The following is a 26,225-nucleotide window of genomic DNA, read 5'->3' on the forward strand; positions in this document are numbered from 1 at the left end:
GCCGAGCAATTGAAACAAGTCTGGTCTCCCAGTCGATCCTTCTTCACTCTTGCAACCAGTCTTAAAAAAAGATGTCAATCAGCGGAGCTTTCGTTGGAGTAACGCTGTTACTTTTGATTTTTTCCAGTGTTACGGCTGATGGCCCATTCTATTATCAACCCGAGCAAATTCATTTATCTTACGGAGGTAAGATCTAAATATAATCTCAATTCTTTTTTTTATTTCTGGTGGTCGTAAATTGTTGCTCAGATTCTCTTTACGGATTAACTACTATTTCTGACTCTTAGTCCTCGCTTAGATTTGAATATATTTAGACTCTTCCTTCCTTTCATTTTAGTAATTGATTATCCATTCCATACTACACCATTCAAAAATGATCTCTCTCTCTCTCTCTCTCTCTCTCTCTCTCTTACTTGTTTCAGTCATTTGACTGCGGCCATGCTGGAGCACCGCCTTTAGTCGAATCAAATCGACCCCAGGACTTATTCTTTGTAAGCCTAGTACTTATTCTATCGGGCCCTTTTGCCGAACCGCTAAGTTACGGGGACATAAACGCACCAGCATCGGTTGTCAAACGAAGTTGGGGGGGAGACAAACAGTCACACAAACATATACACACATACTTACATATATATATATATACATATATACGACGGGCCTCTTTCAGTTTCCTTCTACCAAATCCACTCACAAGGCTTTGGTCGGCCCGAGGCTATAGTAGAAGACACTTGCCCAAGGTGCCACGCAGTGGGACTGAACCCAGAACCACAAATCTTCCTTAACTACCAAATCTTCCTTAACTACAGTTGCAGATACTTGTCATTGTAAAGAATTTAAAACGTTCCTTTAGTCAGAGAAACAGGAAGAAGGAATGCCAAGTAGCAACAGATGCAACACATTGATTTATGTAAGATAGAAGAAAAATAAAATTAGATCCAAATTTCTCATTCAGATTCGGCATCTCTCGGATAGTTGCTTCGTCTATTCATCAAAATTAAAGCTGCATGTTTTTGACTATTTTTATAGAATTGAAATCTGTATTTACCTAAAATCTAAATATTTATTATAAAAATATCACCGGGATAGAATCAACATTTTACTATTTCAAGTCTTTATAAACAATCATTTTCTCATAACAATCCTTCGATTGCCTATAAAAATGTTGTATCTCATGTAAAATTGTATAAATTTAAAAGCAAGATATAGTTCTTGGCTTTGCTGTTGCTATATATCACCTTCGATTTGTCTCACTGAGGTCAACTTCACCTTTCGTCCAGCGATCGATAGAAAAACATTTCATTGATTATACCGTCCCTCCGAATTTGTAGGAGTGCCAATGTTAAAAATCAATATTTTTATCGATTCGCAAGGAGATTTAAAAGCCGAGTCAACCTCATTATTCTTTGAATTTAAAAAGATAAGGTTCTGATCCTTGATAAAACATCTAATCCGATACTGTTTTTCTGCCCAATAACATCAATCACTACAACATAAATGATGGCGAGGTTTCAAATAAACATGAGACTGCATTCTGGGAAGGAGGGGGGAAGAGAGGGTAGTCAATTATGTCATCCCAGTATTTGACTGAGTCTAACGAGAATTTATAGTTTACAAGACGGCGAACCGGCATCCGCCGAGGTCGACTTTGCCTTTCATCCTTTCGGGGTCGATAAATTAAGTACCAGTTGCACACTGGGGTCGATGTAATCGACTGGCCCCCTACCCCCAAAATTTCGGGCCTTGTGCCCAGAGTAGAAAAGACTACCTTAAGTGGGCATACGGCCAAACAATTTGTGGGAGGCATGCACAGGATTAAACTGTATTTGCAATAAAAAATAAAATCCTTTTTCGATTGTCATAAATTTGTGGTGAGAATGAGGATTTACTACTACTACTAATAATAATAATAATGGTTTCAAATTTTGGCACAAGACCAGCAAGTTAGGGGGAGGGGTTAAATCGACTTCAGGGACTCCAGTGCCCAACTGATACTTATTTTATCGATCCTGAAAAGATGAAAGGCAAAATCGACCTCGGCAGAATAATACCAATGATAAGAACTAAATCACAATACATGAGGGTTTTTGGGGGGGGGGGGGGATAAGAGTTTATTTTTTTTCTCATCCAAAAGAAGAACATGATCTTAATTACAAAAATAATTCACATTTAAATACAAATCCAAAAAAGACACAAATATGAGCAAATCCCAAAAAGACAACAAAATTATCATCTCATAACTGGAATAATGTTTTGACAGAGGTGAATTTTATATCAGTTAATTGGACATCATTAGAGATCAGGATAATCTGATGTACCAGCATCTTGTTATAAAAGGTCAAATCAACACTTACTGATAGAACTCGAATATTTGGAATTTCCCAAAGAAATCAAGAAAATGTTGATAATAGTTATACTGTGACTTTATTTTGTAAAAATCCTGTAATTTACAAGAGATGGCTCAGCATCATTAACATATTCTTTGAATCTTCATCTTGTAGTTAAAAATGGAAACGTTAGGTTTTTGTCACTGGCCTCAAGTATTCTTTCATAGCAATCTGCCAAGCTTCTCCTTAATGACATTTTTTTTCTTTTACTTTGGCTGAGATTTTTTTAACTTCAGCTTTCAAGAGTCAATTCAGTTTTAAAGTTTTCCATTTGAACCAACATAACGACTTTCATATACTCTCGCCTGTAACAACTCTCTTCCATAGTTACTCTTTGTAATTACTCTTTGATACTCTCCCCCTGCATTAAAGCTACTCTGTAGATCTACATAAATTCTAATCTGTTAATTATTTTTAGATGATCCGACACAGATGGTGGTTACTTGGGTGACAATGAGTGAGACTAACTCTACAATGGTTGAATACGGTCAGGATTCGTTACAATACATGGTCCCAGGCACTGAAACCCTCTTCATAGATGGTGGCTCTGAGCAACGGCACATTTATATGCATCGGGTCACATTAACTAAACTGGATCCAGGCCAGAAATACAGTAAGCTGCAACATTTTTAATTTCAATTCTCATTCATTCTTTTGATTTTGCTCATATATCACAGAAGTCACCATCAAGTGCTACAGAAGAATGTCATCATCATCATCTATTCCCAGTTTTCATGTTGGCACGGGTTGGGTGGTTTGACAGGATCCACTGAGTCATACAAACCTGCAATGGGCTCCGTGTCAGTTTTGTGTACATACATATGCATATGCACACATACATATATATACATACATACACATACATATAAACACATACATACACATACATATAAATAAACATACATATACATTATATAAATACATATATGTATATACATTATATAAATACATATGTATATACATATATATATATAAACATATATATATATATAAACATACATATATATAAATATATATATATATATATACATACATAAACATATATATATATATACATATATATATAAACATATATATATATATACACATACATAAACATATATATATATAAACATATATATATAAACATACATATATATATAAACATACATATATATATAAACATACATATATATATAAACATACATATATATATAAACATACATGTGAGAATGGAGGAGGATAGCTGCGTGAAAAAGTGCCACACCCTAACAGTTGAGGGAACCCGTGGAAGAGGTAGGCCCAGGAAGACCTGGGCTGAGGTGGTGAGGCAAGACCTTCGTACATTGGGCCTCACCGAGGCGATGACTACTGACCGAGACCTTTGGAAATGTGCTGTGCGTGAGAAGAGCCGGCAAGCCAAGTAAGATCGTTGCCAGTGCCCCTGGACTGGTTCTTGTGCGGGTGGCACATGAGATGCACCATTTTGAGCGTGGCCGTTGCCAGTACCGCCTGACTGGCTCCTGTAGGATTTTCGAGCGAGATCGTTGCCAGTGCCCCTGGACTGGCTTGTGCGGGTGGCACATAAAAGACACCATTTCGAGCATGGCCGTTTTCGTGCGGGTGACACGTAAAAGCACCCACTACACTCTCTGAGTGGTTGGCGTTAGGAAGGGCATCCAGCTGTAGAAACTCTGCCAAATCAGACTGGAGCCTGGTGTTGCCATCCGGTTTCACCAGTCCTCAGTCAAATCGTCCAACCCATGCTAGCATGGAAAGCGGACGTTAAACGATGATGATGATGATGATGATATATATACATATATATATAAACATACATATATATACTCTTTACTCTTTTACTTGTTTCAGTTATTTGACTGCGGTCATGCTGGAGCACCGCCTTTAGTCGAGCAAATCGACCCTAGGACTTATTGTTTGGAAGTATAGTACTTATTCTATCGGTCTGTTTTGCTGAACAGCTAAGTATAATGTACATATGACCACGTCAAGTTGCTTTAGATGTACTATGAGTGTGTCACAGACCGCATTCGAATGCGACACAGCAGTGTCAATGTTGTGACACGGATGTACGTCACAACTTCTCTCTATTTTACTCTCTCTATTTTACTCTCTCTAGTTTACTCTCTCTGTGCAGAACACAGTCGGCATTGGTACGTGTGTGTCTGGCAGACAGGTGAGCCTCTGTGAGTGCAATGCACATAGCTTGATGCCATGCAGACAGTTCTCCCAGGCATGCAATTTTGCATTTGCTGTTGTTTTGCAAGAGGCTTCTGATGATGTTCATCAGTAGAATTGGCATAATGGATGACTTGGCAGCAGTGGTGGCCATCCTGGGTCCATATACTTGTGACAGTTTTGTGTGTGGGTGGATATGGCTTTATTTCATTTGTAGCCATGATAACTGCTGTATTATTGTTTTGTGCGATACAAAATATAGCTTGCACTGCATCTCTGTACAGCTTCATGACGGTCTTCATTGTTGGTGTGGACTTCCCTGAGTGTGGGTGCTTATCCAGATTACCGGGTGGACAGTGGTAACTGATGTGCACTCTATCTTGCCTACGTTTTGGGTGTACAAAGCAGCAGTGTGTCCCCTTCTCTTCATACCAGCAGACTCCTTTTATGTAGAATTTACAGGTTGTGTTAATGGGTTTAGCCTTAGGTTTGAACTCTGCTGCACCTGTCTTGGAGCTGGTTCCTCTCCACTGAGTTGCCACGTTGGGAGAGGGAATTGGAGCTGCTTCGGTTGAGAGCTTTGGGATTATTTTCTTGCTCCTCTTCAATTTCCACATCACTGTAATTACCCTCATCAGTGGGTAGAGTGCTGGCTGCTCTGGGCCTCTCGCTTGGCGCATCAGTTTTGCTGTTTTCCATGCAAACAATTTGCTCAGGCAAACGAGCTTTTCTAAATTTAAAAATGGTGTCCAACATGTCCAGATGTGGCTTGACAAGTTCATAGGAGGGGGCTGAGTTCTTTCCTTTTTCGTTCTGTCTACTCCTCGGTGCTATTGAATCCATTGTTTTTCAGGGCTGCAGTAATCACATTGTTGGGTGGGTCATTTTCGGCAGCAGCAACCCAAACCCATAGGAGTAGGCCTATTTCTATGCCCTTCCCGGTTGCCATCTTGGCCCTGTTACTACTGTCTTTATGACGTGTGATTGATTGGGGAGTGCAGAGAGGGAGAGAGGGGGGGTTGCGATAGGGAGAGAGTAGGGATAGCGAAAATGAGGAGAGTACACCAGGGGAGGGAGGGAGGTTAGACGAGGAGAGCAAATTGATAAAAGGGAGTGGGGGGGAGCAGGGGTTCTACAATCGCAAGGAGAATTCATTCAAGAAAGTTTAGTTGGCACAATTTTTTTTTCCCCAAATGTCCAGGTGTATGGTACAAATTTACGTCAACAAGCTTATACTAAATCCAGTTGTTTAATATAAGGATCTTCATCCGTGAACAAAAAAAAAAAAATTGCGTTTTCAAAATTCCAATTATCCATATGCTAGAAATAACAGCCAAATCTCACAAAACTGCGAAAACATAATGTAATCAATCTTCTCACCTTTCAGCGTAATTTGCCGCAGTAATTATGACAAAGTAATTCATAGGAAATTAAAGTGGTTTTTGTTTTTTTAACTTATTTTAAAACATTTTTTCGAACTTTTTTTTTTTTTCAATCAATCAACTTGGGAAAATGCGGAGATCAAGAATATGGAAAAAATAAACACAAATTCAAATTTAATTTCAAATTTTTTATGAAAAACTCCGACCTAAAATCCCGCCGCCGCTGTCTAAAAGTGAAAATGAAGGGTCGTTTTGTCTGTTTCTGCACGAGTTATAGCGAAACAGTGAATGGATCAGGGCACCAACCCGCAATTTTTTTCTTTTTTTTTTTCATATTCGCTTTCTACAAAGTTAACACCCAGCAGGGTTGGGGTTTTTTTTTTCTTTTGTTCACGGGTGAAGTTCTATATAATTAACCGTCCAGTATTAATTAGCTTAAAGGGCTTTTCTCTTGTATTTTTTTCTTAAGTCAATTTATTTCTTTATCTCTATTTGTAATTATGAACTCTGGGGAAATAAAGCTGAAAAGAGGCAGCAATAACTGGCAAATCTCACAAAACTGCGATAACATAATGAAAGAAATATGGTTAAACCGAAAGATGTAATCATTCTACTCACCTTCTCCGCAAAGATTTCTTTCAAAGTAATTTCCTGCAGCAATATGACAAAACTGAAATTAAACTGTTCATTCATTCTAATTTTTTGTTTACGTCTCTGCCATGTGCGCCAAACTTTTACTTCTCCGTTTTCTGTTAATCCAGCTTATTTGCTTTTTTTTTTTCTCCCGAGGGTTTCAAATTGAAAATCTAAAAATTATTTACGCTTACCTTCAGCATTCGACGTGCAAGAAATTTCATTCTGCGACGACTACGATATCTCAATGATTATATCGTATTTTATTCCAGTATATTTCCTTTTCACTCGATATGCAGCGGCATTTTTCGAACGGTTTCAACGCTTACCTTAATTAAATATTGCAGGTGCAAAGGTTATAATAAACTTTTACCTGGTAAAAAGTTATCAGAAATACTTCAGAGTGTCTACAAACACCATAACTTTCCCATGTATTCTATTTTATTCCAGTATATTTTGTAGTAATATATTCAATTATATTCAATATGCAACGACTTCTCGTTGGATTCTTGCACTTATTTCGAAAGGTTTCAACCTATCCTATCGATATTTTCTTACAGACTCTCTGGAGCAAATTTTGGCACGCCTTCAGCATACGGACACCGGAAGTGTGTAAAATTTTTATTATGATCGCTACGGATCTAATTTACAGAGATGATACAAAGACAAATACAAACAGATGTACAAAATGTATGAAGTTCTTTTTAAAAAATGTTTACGATGTATTTATAAAATTTAAGAAACGATGACTTTGAATATCCAGACATACATATGCATGCATACCCACACACATCTATATAAATATATATATATATACACATACATACATACATACATACACACACACACACATACCCATACATACACCTACACACATGTATGTCTATAAAAAGAAGGGGAGATTGGGTTTTTCAACCCGGCAGCCTATAAGGCCCAGCAGTTTGCCTTTTATTTTCTCAATGATTAGTTTGGGTGACTTACACCCACCTTTTTCACTACTTCCTTCCATCTTCGTTCATATACTTTCTCAGACAGGGTTCTCTTTTCCAGCCCTATCTTGCTCTTCAGGTGATATCTGAAGTAGAACAGCAATCCAGGGCCGGATATGTAGGACCCTGTCACGATGCCTTCCATTCTCGTCCTCCATATACACTCTTTCAATACTGCTACCGTACAGAGAAAACAAGCCTCACCTTCCTTTGATAGTCCAGTTGGCGGTATCATCTTTATCATAGACTCAGCCGACAGCTGTACTCGTCCCAGATGCGACAACACGTGTTCCACGTAAATCATCAAGCCGGAGAGCTTCCGACAATGTACGAGAGCGTGCTGGACAGTTTCACTGTCCTGCTCGCATCTCGGACATGTCGGTGGCACTGCTAAACCGTGCCTGGATAACTTTTCGCGAACAGGTAGAGCATTCCTGTAACTCTGCCAAGTCAGAGATTTTTGGAAATTATCCAAGTACTCTGGCTTGAAGGTCTTACGAAACAGGTTGGCGAGTTGGTTCTCGTCGAACCCCAGAGCCCCTCCTAAGACGTCATCGTTTCCCTCCTCCACTAGCCGTCTGTAAAATACCGAGGTGGTATTCCCGCAGCCAGCCTTGCCCGTCTTGTGGATAGACCAGAGTGCCTGACGGCACTCCTTCTGCCATAAAGTCAGATTACATCTTCTAATGAGACCGGGTTTAAATCGTTCCAGCGAGGCCGGTCGCGGCAAGAACTCCTCCGCCAACGGACTCCACACTTTATCACCCTCCAGGTGGCACCAGAGATGTCTCAGCCTCAACGCATGTCTGCGCATCATTAGCCAGGGCATCCCCAAACCACCCTTTAGCGGTTCCTGGCAGCATACGGAGCGCCTCACAAGTGGCTTTCCCCCCCTCCACAAAAAGCGGAAGAGGAGTCGTACCAGCTTGTTTAGCCAAAAATCGGGGCAAGGCACAACGGACAGGCGGTAGGTGATTACAGATGCTATAAACATCTGCACCACCTCCGCTCTACCCTTCAAGGACAGAGACCGCCCGGACCACTTCCGGATTATGGCCTCCACCTTGTTTACTACCTCGCTCCAATTCTTCTCCGTCTGTGAGTCTGAACCGAACCAGACTCCAAGCAACTTAACAGGACCATCTGTCCAGTGTCCAACGACACTGGACGATAACGGCCTGTTCCTCCAGGTGCCGAGGCGCAGACCGATGGACTTGTCCTTGTTAACTTTTGCTCCTGCCACCGCTTCGTATCTTCGGAGAGCATCTTCTACTCGAGGTAGTTGTGCTTCCTCAGACACGATGAGAGTGACGTCGTCCGCATACGCAGAAGTAAACTTACCGCATCCGATCTCATTAGGGTTGCCACCCAACTTCTCCAGCCTCCGCAGCAATGGCTCCAGGGCCAAAACATACAGGACCGGAGACAAGGGGTACCCTTGACGAACAGACCGCCTGATCGAAAACGGCTCCGTTAGGTAACCGTTTATCTGGACGGTGGACTTAATGCCGCTGTACATAGCGGAGATCCACCCGCGAAGGCCCGGGCCTATCCCAGCCGCTTCGAGGACGGCCTCCAGGTACCGATGGTCGACCCTATCGAATGCTTTACTTTGGTCTAAGTGGACCACTGCCCCTCCTTTGCCGGCTAATTTCCCAACCCTGTCTAAGGTGTAGCGGAGAAGGTGAAGATTGTCCTGGATCGACCTGCCTGGGATTGCACAGGTCTGTGCCTTCCCGACAAGCTTCTCCACGACCGCCGTCAACCTTTTAGCTAACACCTTGGCCAAAATCTTTAGCTCTACGTTGAGTAGAGTTATGGGCCTATAGTTACTAATGCTATCCCCCTTGCTTGGGTCCTTCTGTATCAGCGTCACAACTCCCCGGCTTACAGAACTGGGAATTCTCCCATTCTGCTGCCAGTTTGCATAGACGCCTGCCAGAATCTCCCCAAACAAGTCCGGCATTGCTCGGTAAAACTCGTAGGGCAGACCATCCAGTCCCGGAGACTTTTCCCCAGCGCACTCGGCCAGCACCTCTCTTACCTCCGCGGGAGTGATCAGGCCTTCACAGCATTCAGCCTCGCGCGCCGAGAGTCGAGGCCCGCCAGCTAGGAAGTCCCTTAAGGGCTCCCCACGCTCAAGCGGACCGCTCTCCCCGAACACCCGAGCAAAATGCTGGTGAAGGGCCTTTTGCATCTCCTCCTGTCCATAGATCCTGCGTCCCTGCCCGTCAGTCAAAGACCCAATGCAGGACTTCTTGCCCTTCTGACTCTCCACATGGCGAGCCCATCTGGCTGCGTTGATACCTTCTCGTTTCCCAGCGCGTAACTTAGCTCTGACTCGGCATCCTTCGTGTTTGGCATTGAGGTGACGATACAAGACCGTTCTCGCCGCCGTCACTCTGGATGCGGTGCCAGATTCCATTGCCTCATCTAGACTCCTGACTAAGTCACCCTCTATTCTAGTCCTATCTAAACTTAGCTGATTGCTAAATCTAATGGACTCAAGTCGTATGGCTCTCTTGAGGGCGTGCCACCATCTATTATTAATGATGGTGCCACATAATGCCCTCTGCACTAACTCCTTAATCCGGGTACGAAAAGTTACACAAGTCAAAAGTGACTTGTTCATTTTCCAATACCCGGGTCCCTGTCTATGACACTTATCTATATGCACCTCACACGTCACAAGTTTGTGATCCGAGTAAGGCACAATGGAAAAATGTGGACAGCTAAAACTATTCTTATCTCTTTCCTTAACAAATATTCTATCTATATACGATCTGCGTGAGCCGTCGTTATTACTCCACGTCCACTGTGGAACGCTCGGCTCATCCAGTCGGTAACGGTCTAATAGATTAAAGCTCTCTAGTAGACCTTTGAGGCAAGAATTTCCTTTCCTATCAGCGGAGCCTACACTATCAACTCGCGCATCGAGAATAGTGTTGAAGTCCCCTAACAATACTATGGTTTTAGACGTCAATAGAAAGTACTCCAGGTTCCGAAAAAAATCCGACTGCCTGTGTCCGTTAGGAGCGTAGACAGCCACCAACCTGAGGGACTGCTTACTTTCGTGTGTCACATCTAGGACGACCAGCCTACCTTCTGGGTCCAGAAAGACAGTACGTATCTGCAAATCCAAGTTTTTCTTGATGAGGACTGCCACGCCTGCACCTCCCCTCCGGCTCGGAGAAATAAATTTCTCGTAACCATTGAGGAGGGGCGAGAACGCTTCAGGTCCCTTCATCTTGGACTCGGTTATTACAGCCACATCTATTCTATGTGAAATGAGGTCGTCCAGAAAACAAGCCTGTTTCCATTTCGACCCCATTCCACGCACATTTAAACTACCCAACTTAATCATTGAAAAAATAAAGGTAGAAAATGAGGACTTACGGTTGTGAGAGGGAGCATGGCACTTTTTGTCTGCCAACCTCCCCTCCTCCTTCCGTTTCTGCATTGCTCTTTCTCGGGGTTGCCACCGGGCTCTGGTTTGGGGTGGCTGCCGGGCTGACAATCAATCTGCCCTCTTTTACGTCGTTGGAGACGTCAATTATCAGTTTGTTTCTAACGTGCTCTTGAAACAGTCTTTCTGCAAAGTCTTCTTCCGAGACCTTTGCATATCTGTATTGAGCGTCCTCTGTGCCGCTCTTGAAATATCTTACCCTTGGGTGGGCTTTGATATACTTCACCACTTTTTCATTTTTAGTGTTTATCGCCACTATTTTTTCGTTTTTTTTAAAACCTTTCAATGCAGGTTGAGGGGTGGGGGGCTTGAACCTCTGTCCTATCAGCATTGTGCCAGCGGGGTAAGGGTGGGAAGTTGTTTTTTTTTCCTCTGTCTGTGCAGAGGTTTTTTTTTTGTTTGGGGAGGGGACTCTGGCGCGTGTTGTTTCTTCCTTTTGTAGCTCGCAGTTTGGAACTCCATCTTTTCCGTTTCACTCTCCACCACGGCAACTATTTTCTCTCTCTCTTGTTCCTTTTCTTGCTGTTTTTTTTCCTTCTACCGTGTTTCCACTCTCCACTTCGATGGTGACTGCTTTGCCTTTTTCTTTTTCTTCCTCGTCCGCTTTCGGAGGAGGGGCGTCACTCGTTTTAACGGTGTTTGGCCTTGTTTTTACACAGGCCGAGCGGACGTGACCCTTCTGCCCACACTTGAAACATCTGGGTCGACGTCCCTCCACCGACACGCGGATGGTATGCCCCTCCCCCACAAACACCCTATCAGGCAAATTCTCGAATGTGCTGTTCTCAGCTTGGACCAGAATTTCCAACGTCTGACCTCTCCATCTGGTCGCTTCCTTCCTCTTCGTGCTTAGGATATTAATTTTCTCCTCGACATCAAATATAACCGCTGCTGCCGCCCACATTACGTCGTATCTGAAAGGAATGTCCTCAATGGTCACCCGTGCTGTTCTTTTTCCCATGTAAGTGGGCAGCAACATGATTACATCGTTTTTTAACGTCTCCGTCGAGACCTCCCTCGCCACTTCAGCCGAGTCGAAGTGCACCTCAACCGTTGCACTTCGTACTCCGCGGTTGACGTGGCGGACCTTTGGCCATATTGGTGCCAGACACCTCTCGACCAGTTCGTTACGAACCTCCGTGATTTTTTTTTCTTTTATATTGTATACCTTGTATACTACTATCTTTTCCTTTCGTGCATTGACAGTCTCGGGTGGTGGAATCAATTTGGTTTCACCATCCACCTTTTGTATGTACTTCCTGAACGCGTACAGACTCTCTTTAACAATTTTCAGTTCAATGGTGCTTCCACCAACAGCCTGAGAAAAACTTTGCTTTGGCATACTTTCTCCCTGAATGGGAGCGTTGCTTTCGGCTGTCGCCATTTTGTCAAAAAGACAAAAATAACAGAAAAAATTCTTGTCGCCAAATGAATGGTATTTTCCTGCCCCGTAGGGCGAAAAACTACTGTTAAACAAACAGTAACAAAAATGTCTCACAATAACAGACGTAAAAGAACTCACACAGACGTAGCAGCAAAGATATTTGAATCAAGATATAATACTCGAAACAGGAAGTGTGTGTGTGTGTATGTATATATATATATATATATATATATATATATATATATATATATATATATATATATATATATATATATGTGTGTGTGTGTGTGTGTGTGTATTCATATATGTGTATACGTATATGTGTGTATGTATATGTGTGTATATACATATATATATATGTGTGTGTGTGTGTGTATACTATTTTATTTTACTATTTTAAAATGTTTCAGCTTTAAAGCTGCAGTCATGCTGGAGCACCACCGTTGACTGAGCTACACCATTACTTAGAACCTCCTGTCATATGTGGCATTTGATCAATGGGTGCTGCCCTCATCTGTGTTTCTTGCCATGAGGTAGGCTCCTCTGGAACCCGTAATAGGAAGAGATCCAGTTTGTTTTGAAGACACCTACATCCACGCCATGCAGAAATCAACGATTGATTCTGTAGTTATTATTATCAGTGTATTTTGACAATTCAGATAAGAGTTTTGACTGTTATTTCTAGCAGGTAGACATACTTGGTATGTCCTTTCATTAATTTCAATCCTTCAGTTATTTAATGCTCTTTGGGAGTGGGGGGCTGCAATCGCCTCTTTTATCGATTCTGTTATTATCATTTTTAAAGTGTTACGCTAGATAACAATGATATCTTTGCAGATTATTTTTTCCTTGTGAATTATTTGCTCTGTATTGAAATATATCCACATATATGTCGTCATCATCATCATCATTTAGCGTCTGTTGTCCATGCTGGTATGGGTTGGATGGTTTGACTGGGTTGGCACACTGGAAAGCTGCTCCAGAATCCAGATTGATTTAGTATGGTTTCCTTCGGTTGGATTCCCTTCCTAACACCAACCACTCCAAGGGTATACTGGGTGCTTTGACATGCTACCGTCATATATATATATATATATATATAAATAAAAGACAAAATAGAGTGAAAAAACTACAGAAGCTTGCTTGTGTTATATGTTTAAAGAATATATTTAAATCGTTGTTAGAAAAAAAATGTTGTAATCAGAGATTTTTACAGTATAAGGGAGATAATCAAAAATATTGAGAACGACTAGGTTTTATTAATTTAACATGATTTCGTTTAGAAGGAATAGAATGTTACAAGTGGTTAGGTTTTGCTTTATATATTTTTTTCAATGAGGTAAGTTTTCTGATTTTAAAATGTTAGAAATGCTTAAGTTTTGGCTTATATTTTTCAATGAAGTCGGTTTCCCTATTTAATCTAATTCAGGTTTTCTGAAGCACAAGTAAAGTCAGATTTGATTTTGAATTTTTGTTCTTCTTTGAAAAGGAATTCTGATCCTTCTAGATAATTAACCTGTCAACTAAACCTCTTTCAAGCACAAAAATAGACATCCTCTCAAAAGGGTTAAAATTCCCCCTGCTCCATGCAGAGCTAACCAAAATGAAGTGGAGGACAGTATAATAGAATTCTGTTGAAAATTAAGACTCACAGAAGCATTAACTAATTACAATAATGAAGATGACTCACTAGTCAAAAACAAGAGTGAGCACAAAGGAAGAAATAAAAATCTTGATGAATTCTGCAACCACATTGAGAACCTACCCTACCACACCATGCATAAACAGACAGTTAACTCAAACTTCAGCACAACACAATGGAAGGAACTAACAGAACTTCAAAATAATGAAGATATTACAATTAAGGAAAGCAGATAAAGGAAGTGCAGTTGTAATAATGGATTTTTATCTCATTCTGTTAATTTTTTTATATATATGCATGCTAATATATGACCTACGTTGAACTCCTCGTTCGCATAATCGCCAAACCTGGAGCTTAACTATAGTTTGTCCATAGCACTTACTCAACATTACCTGACACCTTTGAGTCTTCTTGGCACCATTACCTCTTATAACCTCAATATATATGTATGTGTGTGTGTATACACACACACCACCACCACCAACTCGGGCCCCCACAATCTGTTTTCGGAAAATAAGGGCACAGTTATCTGCAGAATGGTGAGATTGATTTAAATGACATAAAAAAAACCTGAAATATAATCAATTACATTTTGTGTTTTCAGCAGTCAACATACAAACAAGCAAATAAACTTTACTTTTTATAAGGATAGAGATACGACATGATATAAATAAATATATATGTATGGATAGACAAACAGACTGACAGGCAGATTGATAGACAGTTAGACAGACAGACAGATATACATACACATGTTTTTAATATACTTTTTACCTTATTATGACTAAAGAATTGTAACTGTTGTTCTATTTCCAGGGTATCATTGTGGAGGCTTAAAAGGATGGAGTGGAATCTTCTTCTTCAAAGCAATGAAATCTGGTCAGAATTGGAGTCCTAAACTGGCAGTTTATGGAGATATGGGTAATGTAAATGGACGTTCTATTCCAAGACTCCAAGAAGGTGCACAGCGTGGATTCTTTGATGCTATTTTACATGTTGGTGAGAAATTTTGTCAATTTTTTACATTGGTACACATCATGGGTCTACATAATTTGCAAACGGAAATGTTTCTCTTGAATCAACAAGTGTTTCTGAAGCCTGTTTCCAAGCTAAATCCAAATATGTTATTCATTTCCATCAATCATGACAGGATCTTTGTATAAACACTATTTTATGACTTTTCACAAGACAAATGTAGTTTTCCTTGGTTCTATGTCCTGATCTGACTTTAGAGCAACAGGCCAAAGTGTGAAAAATGCTTCATTATCACCTTTCCGTTGCATAAAGTATAATAGAATTATGAAAATAACTGATTTTGTGCATAGATCGTTTAATTGTAGTAAAGTTTTCAGGCAGAAATGGAAATGTTTTTTTTTTTTGTCACTGATAGAGAAACTAGAAAAAGAGGCTGATGCTCATTCTGTTCTGTTGACTGAGAATCTTAAACAATGTAACCTTGACAACACCTGCCCCTTGAACTACAGTACAACTCATCATTGCCAGCGGAGGGGATTAGAGTAATGTGAAATAAGTGTCTTGCTCAAGGACACAATGTGTTGCCAGAAACTGAACTCATGACCTTACATTGTCTGGAAATATAATAATCTGAGATACATTGTTGTTTATTTAGACATACTGTAGCTAGCTATAGGTGTGAGGGAGATTTGGTTGCTTTTTTTGGACAGTTGAATGACATCATGTAGGCTATCATAAAACTCTGTGTGTGTGTATGTGTGTGTGTGTGTGTGTACGCATGCTCACTCATGTAAAAACTTTCCTCAATTATCAAAAGAAGACTAAAGTTAGTTTTTCTTTTCTTTTTAGGTGATTTGGCATACAACATGGATACTGTAAGTGATTCTGCTCCAATCCTTCCGTTCTACTTTTCTCTCTCCATAAGGTCCTTGAGAATTTTTGTGATTGTGAAGGTGGAGAGGGAAATATTGTTGCAATGACATGCTCAGCCTGGTTGAAAGAGGTTGCTCCAGATGTGTTTGCAGGTTATGGAAGGGTAGAGTTTGGGAGAAGTTAGTAGTTAGTGCAGGGTGGGGGTTTTCAATGATTGGTTTGGAGTGGTTATCCACCCCACCTCCTCCATCCTTTCCCATACACATTCATGTCACTTTGGTATTTAGTTTGCTTTAATGTTCATACATTTGTCATCTTCCTGTTTACCTTAAGAATTTATAATTTCTCCTTGGAATGAGCATCTTGTGATAATACTCAAGAAGTCTTCACCACCATAACAGAATTAATATCCTAAAACCAAAGTGTCATGTAAAAAGCATTAGTGTGTGCTGATGCCACATAAAAAGCACCCATGACATTAATATGCAAATGGCTGAGTACTCCACAGACATACATACTTTTAACATAGTTTACAGGGAGATTCAGTGTGACACACAGAATGTGACAACACCTGCCCTTTGAACTACAGTACAACTCATCATTGCCAGCGGAGTGGATTAGAGTAATGTGAAATAAGTGTCTTGCTCAAGGACACAATGTGTTGCCAGAAACTGAACTCATGACCTTACAATTATCTGCTGAATACTCTAATCACTAAGCCATGTGCCTTCACAAGAAAATGTCCAAGCTTGCAAGACACATACTGACCCCTGTTCACCTGTATGAATATACAAAACTCTATATAAAACAATAACAGACATGTATAAACGCACATACACACATACCTTTCTAGGTTACTAATGTATTTAATTTTTTGAAAAGGATAATGCTCGAATGGGAGATGCTTTTATGCTCCAGATTGAACCGATTGCTGCCTATATCCCATATATGGTATGTCCTGGTAACCACGAAGAAGCATAGTAAGTATGAAAAATTCATGTATAAAATATTCTAAAGAATTATGTCAAATAATTGTTTAACAGTTTCTTATCACTAGTACTGCTATAGTGTTCAGAGATCACTAAAACTTTGTCTTTATGTCTAATTTAAGATCTAGACCTTCTCTAAGCTATAACAAGGGTAGGATTTTAACTGAACTCTGCAAGGTAACATACAGTGTTACCTCTGCTTACAATCATAAATATGCCTTATCAATAACCCCTATGGACTTAAAGTGTCTTGGTTAGAGACACAATATTGGTGTTGATGTTGTTCATTTAAAATTTAGACATCTTGGCTGGTAGTTTGTTGTCCTATCGAATATGTGCAGTTCTCTGTGATTGTGTTTAGCCATCATTAAATCTATCACAACTGGAACTTTTCATTTCTCTAAACAACTCACAAAATTTTTAATTATCACTTCCATAAAGCTATGGAAGTCCCGCCTCAGTTACTCAACCTATTAAAGATATCAGCCAAACCTTTCTCAATTTAAATTCACTGTCTTCAAAATAGGAAGGCCACACTAAATAGTGTAGTCCTTGATATACAAAACCGGTGAATGGACATAGCTGTAACAACCTTCCAGTTGCTCATTTTTTTGCTGTTTCCTTCAGATTATTTCCAAAAGATTATTATTATTATTATTATAAATTAGAAACATTTATTCTTACTGTATCAATTTATCTTCTTCGTTTCTAGTAACTTCTCCAACTACAAGAGTAGATTTTCAATGCCAAAGAATGGAGATGGAGAGAACATGTTTTATAGGTGTGTTATTTTTATTCTTCTTAATGTCTTCTAGTCTTGAGTAAGTTTGAGTACCTCCATGATACAGATCTGTTAACTACGACATTTCAAAAGGACACCAAGTTGGTACAAATAATGAAGAAAGTAATATGTAGTCAGTTTAGATCATCATCATTTAACATCCGTTGCCCATGCTGGCATGGGTTGGACAGTTTATTACGAAACTACTTAAGAGGCTCAGTCATTCTAAAAATTTAGCAGTTACAAATTATTTTCAAATTATATTGAAGACAACTTAATTGTAAATAATTAAAATTAATGGTAATGAAGAAAGTAGAGCAAATGGGGTTTGTATTTGCTGTACCTACATAACGATAACATTTGGCTTTAATTTTGCTTTGTGAATTGATGATGTCATCAATTTGAACAACTGCAAGTTGAAAATGCAAGAGGAAAGTCCAAAAGGTGATGATTCTGGGAGGAGGGTTAGGGTTAGTAAAGAATGTAGGGGACACATATGTGGGAGAAATAGTTTTGAATGAGGTGAAATAATTTCTGGCTGTGAAGAGACAGTGTTCAGTGTTTGCAATATTGTTTGTGTTAAGGATTATGCATTCATGAGGAGGAATCCTGAGTGATGATACAGCCTAACATTTCTAGTGACGTTGAGGATTCAGGTTGATTGGATTGGGTAAGGTGGGCTGTGATAATGTATTCTTGATATGTGCTGTGAATGTGTCTTTGATGTACTGTTGAAGGAGACAATATAGTATGATCCTATTGTAGATGTTTTAGAGGTCCTTGTTCATGAAATCATTAATATTTCAGCCCCTAACAATCATTGACACTCAGCAAAGCTCAGATAAGGCCATAATGCAGCATTGCTTTCACATGTAGCATAATACTGTCGCTGTATGCACAGTCATCCTTGGCTGTTTCTGGAGAAGAGCCACATGACTAATTGGCTGAAACCATTTACAATTTAGTTTCAACACACAGATATGCTGTCTTTTCTCTCTTCCTTTTATCCCTTAACTCTAAAGCCTTCTGCTCCTTGCAACTAGCTAGGTTTATATGACCTCTACTCAGGCATTTTTAACCCACACATGTCTCTCCTCCACTCATCATCCATATGTCCAATCCCCGCCCCCCCCCCCCCCCCACTATCACTACACCCAGTTCTTCCCTCCCAGAACATTACCTTCTCAGGAATTTCCTTCTTGCTCATGTCTTTCTTGTAGGTGTTGACTTACAAAAATTTCAAGAGCTGCATTATTAGCATTGATCTCACCAGAGTAGATGATGAGGAAGGCACATTAAAGTGAAAACTAAACTCTGAGGGAACAGCTGTTGATGAAAGAAAGAGCCCTCATCAATACATGCTTTAAGGATTTGGCAGAAAGCTTGCAATATGAAAGCTAGGTAAAGCTGATAGGAAGGGAGTTTTGTCAGGCAAAATATTCACAGTAGACATGGTTGGAAACTTTGCTGGTGTCGTCAAGAGCAACCACAGTGTTTTGACGAAATTTCTCAAGGATGTGAGCTAACTGATGAGTAGAGAAAGAGAATAGGACTCTTCTAGATTTTACTTTTTGGATGTCATATTGGTTAGCTTTAAAGAGGGATTCAAAATGATGGAGAAGATTGTTGTTAATGGTTGTCTCTAGTACCTTTGAAATGCTGGCAATGAGTGTAATAAGACAGTAGTTGGCGTATTTCTTTGGAATGGGACACACTGTAAACTGATTCCTAAAATCTAATGACGAACTCTGATCAGGGCTAAAAATAAGAACTGCTTGTAGATTAGACCTGTGGATTATAGTGTTACACCAAATTATCATAAAAGTAATTGTGAAGTTAGATTAATTCTAACTCACAAAATTGACTGTAAGCTTGTTTAATGTAATTCTCTTTTGCACAAGAGTTTAGTGTTGTTTGCAAGATCTAAAATGCACAACTTTTGGGTTAGGGATCTGTATCTTAAACCCTTTTGTGATGATATTCATGCCAGCATGGAAGGCGGATGTTAAACAAGGATGATGATGATGATAATTATTAATGATAAACATTCATGTATTTCAGGTCATTTTGAAAATATCAAGAATTTGGAGGGTGTTAATAAAATTGCATGTTTTTATTTATGGAAATAATGTATGAAGGCTGTTGTTTATAACAAAAGAATCTTACATAAAATTATAACTGAAAGTTTTCATTCAAATATAAATATTTTCAAGTCAGTTTGTCTTCTAGACTGAGAAGTGATTTACTTTAACGGGTGAATGAAATTTTCATTATTCTTCTCTTTACAGCTTCAACATTGGTCCAGCTCACATTATAAGTTTCAGTTCAGAAGTTTATTACTATTATGTTGACTATCACTATATGGATTACCAGTATTACTGGTTAAAGAAAGATCTGGAAGAAGCTAATCTCCCTAAAAACCGTGCCAAACGTCCATGGATTATAGCTATGGCTCATAAGCCAATGTACTGTTCTAATAATGATGATCCTTCCATGTGTAACAACAAAACCAATCCTGTAAGTAGAAAGTGCATTCAATACCTATATTTACTTCGAGCTAAGGAAAACAATACCAGTTCAATGATGGAGTATTCCAGCCAAAAAGCACTAAACTACTGCAATGTTTATCTTATTGATGCTTTTAGTAATATCCACCATACTAACATGATTAATAACTTGCAATATAAACTTCCATCCCACCTTTAAAACTAAGATAATCTGATATCTTTTTAACCAATGGTGTATTCATTATATTAGCTGGATTAAACAAAGATATTTTTTTGAAAACATAATGTTACTTTTAATGTGTTATCACCTGCTTTATTTTTGTTATAAATTTAACCTGCTGCTAATCACCATCTTTTCTACAAGCTTATTGGTGATTTCAAATGCTAGTTAGACCAAGTAATAAAAGATTTAACCAACGATCATATCAATGTAATTTTATTATTGCTCGTATTGTGTTACATGAGTGGACAAGATCCTTAACTCTTAATGGCTTATCCATATAGATGTAAGTAGGTACTCTGAATATATAGTTAACAAAGCCACTGTGTTGTGTAATCAGATACAGAGAGAGAGCTGTTTCTCTTTTCTGTGCTAAACTGCTGTTTATAATGTTTAATATGATCAATGTTTTCATTTTTGACCATAAACAAAAGAACTTGCACCGCAAATTGTTTCAATGAATTATAGCACTACCATTTGCCAAAATTATATTTTTCAAAGTTGTGCTACAGTCAATGCATTGACTACAATCTGGAATCAGTGAGATTCTCACTCTGTGGTTCATTATAGTTACAACAACAGCACAAAAGTGCTGTCTTAAGTTGTGTCTCAATTCCCTTTCTTTTGAAGTTGATATTCTTTTCTACTCTAGGCATAAGACCTGAAATTTTTGGGGAAGGGGCCAGTCGATTAGATTGACCTCCCTCCCCCAGTATGCAACTGGTACTTAATTTATTGACCCTGGAAGGATGAAAGGTAAAGTTGACCTTGGCAGGATTTGAACTCAGAATGTAACGGCAGATGAAATGCCTCCTCCACCACCATCATCACTACAAGAACTGGAGACTGTTTCAGCTGAAGAATGGACAAAAATTCCTTTGGAAACAATTCAGACTTTTGAACGAGTCAATACCTTGTAGAATTCAAGCTGTAATTACTGGCAAAGGCGGTCTTACCCCATATTAAAATTAATTTGTTTGAAATTTTAAGGTGTTTCCATTATTTTGTCCAAACCCTTGTATGCATATTGATTGAGTTTCATTTTATGTCTTCCATTTATTGTCAGGTACGGATCGGCACCGCATTTGAACCTGAGAAAGGCTTGGAAGATCTTTTCTGTAATTATGGTGTAGATATTTATTTCTCAGCCCATGAACATTCATATGAAAGAATTTTCCCCGTTTATGATTTTATGGTGAGTTTGGTTTCTATTATTAAACGATTGTTTGAGACAACTGAGACAGCGGAACATTTTGAAATAATGATCTTTCCTTTCAATAACAGAGAAAAATCCAAATAAAGTCAACAGAGAATTTACTTCTAGTGTCACTATTTTATGTTTTCTCTTCAAGAGTGGGGTTAGTGTGAAGTGGCATGGCAGTCTCTCTAGTCTAAGAGAAAAGATAATGGAAGTGGTGGTGGGGGTGGGGGTGTTGAAATTGTGAGTTTCCAATGGGAATTATCAATCTTAGACAAACTGTCCAAGGAAATAATGTAAAGAGGAGAATGACTAGAAAGATAAAGTGAAAGTACAGTGTGATAGACATAAATGAAATCCGAAGAGCAAAAGGGATGGTGAAGCAAAAAGTGCAAGTTAAGGCCCAACGCTTACACAGATATGAAAAGAGAAATAAATTTTATAGCTGAAACAAGATATTTAAAACTGATGTGAAGAAATTCTACTGAGTGTTAAGGAAACATTTGATCAAAATAAGACACACCTGATATGAAGGAAGTAGTGACATTTTGGAAAAGCTTATGGAGTGATAGAAAAGAATTCAACAAGGAAGCTGGTTGGGTTAGGAGAGAAGAAGAAAGAATGGCTGAGACAGAAGAACAAGGATAGAATATGACAGTGCAAGAACTAACTGAAGCTCTGTCTAAAGCTCATGAGTGGAAGTCTCCTAGACATGATAAAATGACAACTTTTAGCTGAATAACCTCTCATCATCACACCACCAGTCAATGGAATGTTTCTCGAATATCATCAGAAGTCCCAAAAAGACACCAAACTGGCTCATATTGGGGATAACATACCTACTCCTTAAAGTGACACGAGAAACCCCAAAAAATACAGGCCAATCATTTGTTTGACCACCATGTACTAAATACTTACATCCATCCTCACCAATTTCTCAATCAAAACAATGTCTTTCCTCTTGAACAAAAAGAAAGCAAAAGAAACTCATACAGCTCCAAAGACCAGCAATTAATAAACTGTATGGTACTCGAGAACTGTTCATCAAAAAGACGAAATCTTAGCACAGTTATGGATTGACTATCGTAAGGCATTCAACAGTTTTGGTGCAGCTTAATAGAAAGAGTCAGTCAAATCTTTTATTTGAAAGTGGTTTTCTCGTTCATGTCCTATACATTTAAATGCTGTACAGTTTAAAAGCAGTTAGTATTGTTAGTTGACTTTTTTAAGCTTGCACTGATCTTGTCTGTCACCCACTCTCATTTCTTAATTCATTGCTTGAGAGGGTTCCAGTGTAGCAATGAGAGACATGGAAACTTGTATCTGAAACAGAGGTTAATAGATTCAGTCCCTACTAAAGGGTATGTATTTTATTAGAGAAATTACAAATTGAAATAAGGGTGCTGGTGAAACATAAGAATTGGGATGGTTCTTGCAGTGTGAGTTATTCTTGTAATAATTTTCACATCTTTGAGAAGCAAGTTAATTTCAGTGATATAGTGGAAATCTTGTGGAAATTAACGGGTTGTAGATTCAATTCTATCACAATGTACTGTGTTTGTGTGTGTGTGTGTGTGTGTGCGTGCACGTGCATACTTATATGCATGTGTGCCATTATCACCAAAGGGCTTTTTTATGGGGTTAAATGATGATGCTATTTTATTTTCGTAGGTAAAGAATGGTTCCACAAAGAATCCTTACAAAAACCCTAAAGCAACGGTCCACATAGTGACTGGTTCTGCTGTGAGTATATTTAATTTCATTTGTGTGTGTATGTGTGTGTGTGTGTGTACATGGTTGTTTTTGCAGACTTAAGACTGTTGCAGATTCCATTATGATATATGAAGGTGACAAATTGATGAGGATGGTGACACATTTGTAACACAGCAATCAGGCACACTCTCTCTCGCTTGAATAGAGGCTGGAATGAATATGAAAAAAGAGTACCAATATTCAGACCTCTCCATGTATCTATAACAGCATCCCTTATCTCCAAGTAAGAATGGGTGATGAATAAGGGAGAAAATATGAGATTGTCAGTACAACAGATGTGAGTGAGGGATTGTAAAATATGTGTTTGCTCGTAAATGAAAGAATGATCTAATCTGACACTAATTACTGTACAACTGATGAATTGTTGCTTGATATGTTTGTGTCTTTTATGTTTTGACAAAAATGATTTTGATCTCTCATCAGGGCAACGTTGAAGGTCAAGATCCATTTATGAAGATACCAGTGAACTACAGTGCATTTCAGAGCGATGATTATGGTTACACTTTAACAACTATCCACAATAACACACACATTCATCTAGAGCAGGTTTCAGATGATAAGGTGAGTATAACAATATCTCCAGTTTGAATCATCATCATCATCATTTAGCGTCTGCTTTCCATGCTGGCATGAGTTAGACAGTTTGACTGACACTGGTAAGCTGTCGGGCTACACCAGGTTCCAGCCTGATTTGGCATGGTCTTCTATGGCTGGATGCTCTTCCTAACACCAACCCCTTCAAGAGTGTAACAGGTGCTTTTTACATACCAGTTACGTGACACTGGCTTTGGCCACGATTATGATTTCACTTGGCTTGACAGGTATTCTCTAGCACTGCATATCACCAAAAGTCTCAGTCACTTGTCATTGCTCTCTGAGGCCTGATGTTCAAAGATCATGCTTCTTTACTTCATCCCATGGCTTCTTGGATCTACTACTTCCACAGATTCCCTCCATTGTTCGAGATCAGCACCTCTTTACACAGCTGTCCTTTTCCATGCACATCACATAACTATACCAGTGCAGTCGTCTCTCTTGCACATCAAATCTTATGCCCAACTTTTCTCTCAACCTGCTTACACTTTGTCATACATGCACACTGACACTGCACATCCTGCAAAGCATGCTAGCTTCATTTCTTCTAAGCTTACACATCTCCTCAGTAGTCACAGCCTATGTTTCACTGCTATGCAGCATGGCTGTTCATGCACAGGCATCATACAATCTGCTTTTTATTCTGAGGGAGAGGCCCTCTAGTACCAACAAAAGTAGGAACTCTGAACTTTGCCCAGCCTAGAATGTTGAATTAACTTCTGAGAGGACATTGGAAGTATGTCTATGATAGAAAAAGAAAGTTGAAAACTTTGTTTTCATTCTTGTTTATTTTTTTCTAGCTATGTTAAGTTTTAGCTGATATAGTTATTCATTGGGAGTTAGATGGCAGAACAAAGACATTCAAATTATATGGAATAATACTTAGGGGTTAATACATGTGATTACAATCCTTCAATGTTTGTTGGAAGAGGCTTAGCTTGTTTTATTAAACAGAGAGAACAACTTTGAAGAATCTCTCTAATTGGCTTTTGTCTCGTTTATTTCAATGACTTTTATGAATGCTGATCTATCTCAATATTCTACAGTGTCCCCCATTACCAAAATGGACAACCACTTTCTTCTGTCTGCCAACTGTGAACCAATCACTCTCACTTCCAACTTTCCAAATACTGGATACAGTATTTAACCATTTAACATTCAAACTGGCCGCATCTGACTCAAATATTTTCCCTGTTTTATGTTGAAACCAGCCAGATTAAGCCTCTTGCACCTACCCTACAATGTTATTCATCATCGAAATCCCAAAGCTATGAGACATGATTACTTCAAAAGCAATGTAAATGAACAAGCATTACATTTGAATACTAAAGGGTTACTAAACTGAATACTAAAGGGTGAAAGGATCTTTTCCCACAGTTTTTGTTCTTCTTGCATCTCAGTGACCACCACTATCACTCCATTCACTGCATTAATCATGTCATTCATGCCTTTTCTTGTAAAATTCAGTCACTTAAATGTCAATCAGAACCAGATTGCAAAGTCGTCTCTATAGTACTTGTTACATATATTCAATTCTTATAGAAAACTGAATCCTTAGATTGGAAGTTGTAGCATAGATGCCCCTGCCTTCTTTCAGCTGATCTTTGCTTGTCCATAGTTATTTACTATAAATTTAGTAGAAAATGGCTGTTGTATCCAATCAAATGGTAAAACAACTTTTATTTTTCAAATTTCTATCTTTACAGGGTGGTGTCATCATCGATGATATCTGGGTTACAAAAAGCCAAGATCAGCCAAACTTCAAGTGTAAAAAGATTAGAAGTTAAATTTTATTTAATTTTCTTGTGAAACAGAACCAAGTTGTTTAGTTTTCTTTTGTAGTCTATCAACATTCTTTTTTAGATTTCAATTGTTTCTCTCTTAAATTTACCTTTTTTTCAGAAATATTTCAAGTGGGTTTTTTTTTTTTAAATATGAAAAAAATTTTGTTGTTGTTATATATGTATATAACGATTTCTACTGAAGATATTTATATGTTTATTCTTTTAATAAAATGAGATAAAATAATCTGGAGTTTATTTCTTTTTATATCTGAGTGAATTTTGACATCAAGTGAAGCAGTTTTGTTTTTCTTTTTATGCATGAGAGAATGTTTGGTGACAGTACTTTTATGCTTGGAATAATATTATCAGGGAGCCTTACAGCTGACCAGGGATTTAAATGCTGTCACCGTAATTGTTCTGTGTGCTCATTGCCCTTTATAGTCTGTATTGAATGGAACATCGTTGTAAACACT

At 38.8% G+C, this 26,225-nt stretch overlaps 1 protein-coding gene across 1 annotated transcript; it reads left to right on the forward strand.

The window, feature by feature from the left end:
- LOC106874717 (acid phosphatase type 7) lies at window positions 1-25,996 on the forward strand. The gene is made up of 11 exons (XM_014922547.3): window positions 1-186; window positions 2,803-2,997; window positions 14,875-15,057; window positions 15,883-15,908; window positions 16,789-16,886; window positions 17,608-17,676; window positions 19,965-20,193; window positions 21,470-21,598; window positions 23,273-23,344; window positions 23,798-23,935; window positions 25,675-25,996. The coding sequence occupies exons 1-11, from the start codon at window positions 72-74 to the stop codon at window positions 25,753-25,755; spliced, it is 1,335 nt and encodes a 444-aa protein (XP_014778033.1). The 5' UTR covers window positions 1-71; the 3' UTR covers window positions 25,756-25,996.
- Window positions 25,997-26,225: the final 229 nt, after the last annotated feature.

The sequence above is a fragment of the Octopus bimaculoides genome, chromosome 9 (assembly GCF_046866305.1).
Source record: "Octopus bimaculoides isolate indiv1 chromosome 9, ASM4686630v1, whole genome shotgun sequence".
NCBI classification, from domain to species: Eukaryota; Metazoa; Mollusca; class Cephalopoda; order Octopoda; family Octopodidae; genus Octopus; species Octopus bimaculoides.

Excerpts from the sequence above, each read along its gene's own strand:
- LOC106874717 (XM_014922547.3), top strand. The coding sequence starts at position 72 with ATGTCAATCAGCGGAGCTTTCGTTGGAGTAACGCTGTTACTTTTGATT. Across the intron at positions 187-2,802 it reads AATTCATTTATCTTACGGAG|ATGATCCGACACAGATGGTG; the intron begins GTAAGATCTAAA and ends AATTATTTTTAG. Across the intron at positions 15,909-16,788 it reads TGGCATACAACATGGATACT|GATAATGCTCGAATGGGAGA; the intron begins GTAAGTGATTCT and ends TTTTTTGAAAAG.